Source organism: Juglans microcarpa x Juglans regia, chromosome 3D, assembly GCF_004785595.1.
Source record: "Juglans microcarpa x Juglans regia isolate MS1-56 chromosome 3D, Jm3101_v1.0, whole genome shotgun sequence".
Taxonomy (NCBI): Eukaryota; Viridiplantae; Streptophyta; class Magnoliopsida; order Fagales; family Juglandaceae; genus Juglans; species Juglans microcarpa x Juglans regia.
Window position 1 is genome coordinate 23,531,557 of NC_054598.1, and position 6,083 is coordinate 23,537,639.

The 6,083-nt window shown below is 37.1% G+C and overlaps 1 protein-coding gene across 1 annotated transcript; it reads right to left on the minus strand.

The window, feature by feature from the left end:
• Nucleotides 1-744: 744 nt before the first annotated feature.
• Nucleotides 745-2,252, minus strand: LOC121255154. Its single transcript, XM_041155434.1, has 3 exons — nt 2,122-2,252; nt 1,715-2,041; nt 745-1,066 (listed from the first exon to the last, which is right to left on the minus strand). The coding sequence occupies exons 1-3, from the start codon at nt 2,250-2,252 to the stop codon at nt 745-747; spliced, it is 780 nt and encodes a 259-aa protein (XP_041011368.1).
• Between the last annotated feature and the right edge of the window lie 3,831 nt (nt 2,253-6,083).

Consider the following 6,083-nt stretch of genomic DNA (forward strand, 5'->3'; position numbering starts at 1 on the left):
CTCAAGATTTTCTCTCTTATGATTGGCATAGCTCTTCTATCCATCATGAGCTGCCTCTTATTCTAATTCTAAATAAAAGGATTTGTTCCTATTGTTGACATAAATCCTCAAGACCAAGATTTTACTACCCATATAAAAGTCTCCAATATAAGAACGATCTATATTTTCCACAAACATAATGCTTCTCCAAAAACCATTAGTGGCGGCTAGATAAAACTATTATCATAAATGAATTCTACTAAGGCCAAAGCTCTTCCCAAATACTTTACTCTTCCGAACACAAATTCCATTGGATCCTCAAAATCAAAACAAACTCCAAATACGCAGAATAATAATTCATCAACCTTCAATATCCTTCCTCTAACTGCTAAAGGATATTCTATATCTACATTGATATAAGCAATAATAGTCCTAATGAGAATTGTTACTCTTACAATCTGGGTAACAATGCGGCTTCCAAACTAAACTCTCATGCAATACCATAATCACCAAAAAAGGGACTCGCTTGAATAAAATAGCATACAAGTTACAAACCTCAATGACTTAACATTACTCAAAATAACAATAATACAATAATACCATCAATTGCAATCTAATCAACCTTAACTTAGCTTAATAATACAGAAGTCTTAGAAAAATACCAGTGACGGTGCTAGCTCCTTCGGTTCCTGGGGCACCAACATTTGCATCTCCCTGAGTGACAGCATACACTCTCATGGGTACGTGCTACCTTGAGTTTGGTTTCTAGTCACCATTGAGAGAGATCCCCTTTATTTCCTTTCTCAAAGTAACACTGGGGCAGTCTTTGATCATATGACCCAATTGGCCACACTTGAAAAAAGTTCCCAACGCGATTCTGCACTTGCCCCCATGGTGTTTACCGCACTCTCCACAAGGGGGAAATGCGATCGGCATTGAGCTCCCAGTCTCAATGCCTTTTCCTTTCTCTGATCCAGTAAACATTTTCTTCCTTTCTGAACTCTCTTCAGCAACATACAATGAAGTCCTTTTTCTTTCTGAAATGATTTGGGCAGTCAACCCTAGGGTTGACAATATGTGACACGACCTGTTAACCCAACACGAACACGAACACGACACGATAAAAGCGGGTTAGAGTTTAGCTTTAACGGGTTTCCGATCAAAATGGATCAACCCGTTATAATCCATTATAACCAGTTAAGAAAGTTAAAGTTACAATTATATCATAATACCTAAAAATAAAATTGTTGGGATTTTAATTTTGATATTTTTATTATTTGGATTGTAATTTTGGACTTATAGTTAGTTTTATATTTTTTATAGATAATGTGATTTTAACATTTATATAAAATTATATTAAAGTTAACTAGGTCAAATAGGTTAATTTCCGATCTATTCAACCCATTTACATAAACGGGTTGATACGACACAACTCGTTATATTAATGGGTCGTGTTAGGGTTTGAGATTTTGACACAATAAGCTTAACGGGTAGGGTTAGGGTTGACCCATATAGTATAATATACATGTCTTGACACGATACGAACACGACCCATTAACACAATTTAAAACCCCTAGTCAAACCCTTATGCTCTGCCTCTGCTATGGCAGCAATGTTTACCAACTCTTGGTAGGTTTCTATTCTATGACAAGCCACTTGGCTATAGATCCTAGGCTGAAGTCCTTCAAATTTTTGCGCCCGCATCCTCTATGTAGATATCAGGTGAGGTGCAAACCTCCCCAATTCCATAAATTTGGTAGCGTACTCTTCCACAGTTAAATTGCCCTGAGTCAAATATGCGAAATCCTGTGCCTTTAGTTGTTTGACAGAATTTAGGAAGAATCTATTGTCAAACTCTTCTTTGAACCTCTCCCATGACAGTGCAGCGAGACTTCCTAGTTCCCCAACTAGGAGCTGCCTCCGTGTATCCCACCATATTCCAGCTTCACCTTGAAATAGGTATCTAGCATATAGAACCTTCTGGTCATCAGTACATCCACAGATCTTGTATGTCCTTTCGAGATCAATAATCCATTTCTTGGCTCTCAGTGGCCTTTCATTACTAGAAAAATTTGGGTAACGGTAGATCAAGAACTTCTCATATGGCAACCCCTAACTTTAGTTCTAGGTACATGTGCTTACTATTGTTGCTGTTGTCTAAGCATGTCAGCCAGCAGACGTACAACTTCAGCTAATCTTCCATCTACCGGGGGATTCTGATTCTCCAGATTTGTGGCTCCCTCAGGGTTTCGAGGTATCCTACCGCGAGTCATATGTCACTTCTTGAAACACACGAGTGCACGTATTACAATCACGTACTATCTCTCATACTTCAAGAAATTTAAGCCTAATAAAGACTAAGATTTCAAGTCTAATATTTGGTACAATTCCTAAGGACATGTGGATTTATAACCCAAAGACATGTTGCTCTGATACCACCTTGTGACGCCCCCAGATTTTGCATGGGATCGGATGAATATCTGAAGTATCGGGACATCCAACATCCAACACAAGGTAATCTACCCCCATTCATGACATATAAGATGTAATGTTCCTAAGCATTATGCAATATTCGCAGTTGATAATTTTTTTTTCTTGAGCAATACTATGCACTAAACTGATAATATCCCAAATAATTAAAACATAATCCATGCATACTTGATAAAATAAACACCCATGATTAACGATGCGAAAACATGGGAGACCATGCTCGATAATTACATCACCAAAATATACTATTGGGTTAGTTCATCGAGTAATTTGCTTAACTTGACTAACGATGTCAAAATACTATCCAAAAACCTAACTATGGAGGTCGTAAGCTCCGCGTCGCATCTGCGGTCTCTAATCAACCTCCTTCAGTCTGCCAGTATACACTCCCTACTCTAGTCCAGACACATCGTAAATGCATGAATGCATAATCAAAGTCAATAATCAGCATAACATAACTGCACATAACATGGCATGAATTGACATTAGTTGAACTGAAACATCAACTAAACTGAAAACTGGACATGACATGAGCTTGAAACTGAAACTTGACTTGATGTGACATGAACGTGAACTGACTTTGACATGACTGTGAGTTTGAAACATGGTTGTGCATGAAATTGAACGTGAACTAACTTAGACATGAACCTAAACAGAAACACGACGTGAACGTGAAATACATGAACTCAGAACATAACATGGACGTGAACTTGAAACGTATTCTTGTCTCATAGGGTAACCATGATAGAGTAGTTTTCTCTCATGGGATTATCATGATAGCGTAGTCTTATCTCATGGAGTTATCATGATAAAGTAGTCTTATCACATGGGGTTACCATGATAGCGTAGTCTTGTCTCATGGGGTTATCATGATTGAATTACAACAGTGAACTGAACAATAACTTAATTGCACGAAGGCGTACATGAGCGTGAACTTGACATGACTTGAAAGATTGTTCCTGAGGTACACAAACTATACACGAGATGGAATGTGACATGAAACGAAAGTACAGAAGTTCTAACATAGCATAACATGGCATGAATGTACTTTGAAAGACATGATGTCCTTGAGACAAACAACATTTTGTAGCATGACATAACATGTAACAGACAATATTTCATAACATGACATTACATGTAACAGAAAATAATACGTGTCATGACATAAATATAACATATGGCATAACGTAACATGACATACTTACAACATATAACAATAGTTGTACTGTCTGGTGGCGAGTAACTCGCACGCGCGATCTAAAGTTATCGGAGACGTTCGGTGCGTGGCTATCTTGCTCCATCGAAAGGCCCTCTGCCATCGCCACGTGCGGCACCACTGGGATCTGTGAGTCCGGAACCTTCAAGGTCGTTCGATGGTTTTCCTCCCAGAGTGGCGCGTGTACTGCACGCGCCACTGCAGCCTCTTGGAGCACTGTCCTTTTCCATTTTCACAGTAGTTTTTCCATTGTATTTTATTTTGTGTACTGTCTTTCCTTTTTAAAAAAATAAAAATCTAAAAATTTTGTCCCTTCGAACCTTGGTCTGAACGATGTGTTCACCCCTCTCTGCTTAGGTGGTGTATGGGGCTGGTGTACCCTACTCCGCGTACTCGGGGTATGGGTTTTGTCACCTGGTTACTGTTACTCTGTCGGGGACAAAGATGTGCACGACGGATCTCTTAGACTTAGGTCTTTAGAGATCTGTCGTCTCGACTAAACTATGTCAGCCACGAAAGTGTGCTGGGAAGCTATTAACGTATGTAACGGACTTGTTTTAAGTCAAATTTGTATGTCCTATTATGAATCAAATGTGATCCTTTATTATTAAAAATAAAAAAATAAAAAAAAATACGTGATAGAATAGATTGTATAAAACATAAGTATTTCGTGATAGCATAAATCATGTGTAACAGATAAACATGTAATGACATAGTATGGCACGACATATATGATAACGTACACACATGTATTGTAATTTCCTTACCAATTACACATACACAATAAACTGATAATAAGTTAAGAGCTAACATACCTCAATCATCGCGTTCTACGAGAATTCAAGTGCGATTATGAGGAACTGTGAATAATGATTCTAAAAGTTAGAAATTTAATCACTAACAATTAGAAACATGGAAAAAGCTAACCTTGAGTAAAATTACCATATTACACTTTACATGAGGAAAAATAACCATTTTACCCCTAACTTAAGGATTTTGCATCTTAACTCCAAAAATCACCAAAATTTACATTCCTCATGTAAATTTTGTCCTAATCCCGAATATTAACTTAGAAAAATTTAAAACAAAACACAATTATGGAAAACTCACACTGGTCGAAACATCCATAGGTCATTTCTCTTAATTTTTGTTGCAATTCTTCCAACTTCAAAATTTATGATTAAACTAAAATTTCTTTTAATATACTCATAACATTATCCTAAGATCAACCATGCTTTTAAAACATCCATCAAAAGTCACAAAAATCAAATCAAAACACCACTTGGAGTACTCGGCTCCACAGTTAGTTCAAAAACAGAAACTTTTTCTTAACTAAATTTGATCAACCACTTGATCCATGACTTAAAAAGATTAGATCTTCAAACCAAAACATCCCATGGTTTAAAAAAGTGTCTTTAAACAGGTCGAAGCTTTAAACTCAAGATCACAAGGTAAAAATCAACCAAAACATGGATCTAACCAAAAACATGTAGCCTTTAGCCTAACCGAGTATCCTCTTACATAAAAGTTCATATCCTTGAAACTAATACCAAATATCTTCAAAATAACATCCTAACACGCATATAAGAGGCTTGGGATCATCCAATAAAAATATCAAAACCATTGAAGTAAGATTAAACCACGAAATATTCAAACTTTCTCAAAACAAAAACAGTTTTTCCTCTTCCAGTTTTGACTTTCTAGATCTAAGAAAATCTTTCATCAAAAGCTTTATTCATGCAAAAAATCCTCAATAAACATTCATATGCACATGTTAACAATACTCCATAAAAATTTCAGACCAGATATGTCCATTAGCTTGGTCAAAAACTCTAAAATATAACACACTCTAGATTAACGCTCAAAATGACCTTTCCATGGTTAAAACAACTTTTTACCAATCAAATTACCCTAAAATAAAACAAATAAGATTTCCACAGAAATACACTCAAAGACAAACAACTTTCATGGAGTCATCGCGAGAAAATAATTCCAAGGGGTGGAAAATCACCACACAAAATGACTCAAAAATCTGCCCCAGAGAGCTCTTAAAGGTTTCTCTCTAAGAACAGGGTGGAAAAGTGATGAAATGAAGTGAAGTGTATCTTGCATGACTCTAGACTTCTAGAGGGGGAGGTATGGGCTTGAATGACCCTTTGATTGGAGGTGTCTATGTCACAAAAAGTGAAGAATAGTGAGGGAGAATGACTGCTGCTGCCCTGAGGTATGGAGGGTGGTGAGGTGAACTTTTCTCTCCCATCAAGGAACTATTTGGGTGATGCCAAGGGTAGAGGCTGGTCTACCATGTAGGAAAGGAAACTTCCTCAAGAAGTTTTGTCAAGGTGGCCAAATTCGTGGGCCTTAAAGAGCCTTAACCAAGTGGGCTTTAATTTGGGAT

What these genes read in the sequence shown, in the direction of transcription:
- LOC121255154 (XM_041155434.1), bottom strand. Translation starts at nt 2,252, where the DNA reads ATGACTCGCGGTAGGATACCTCGAAACCCTGAGGGAGCCACAAATCTG. An exon ending in CTTAGACAACAGCAACAATA is followed by an intron (nt 2,042 to 2,121) that starts GTAAGCACATGT and finishes AAATTTTTCTAG; the next exon opens with TAATGAAAGGCCACTGAGAG. An exon ending in AAATTTATGGAATTGGGGAG is followed by an intron (nt 1,067 to 1,714) that starts GTTTGCACCTCA and finishes TTGGGTTAACAG; the next exon opens with GTCGTGTCACATATTGTCAA.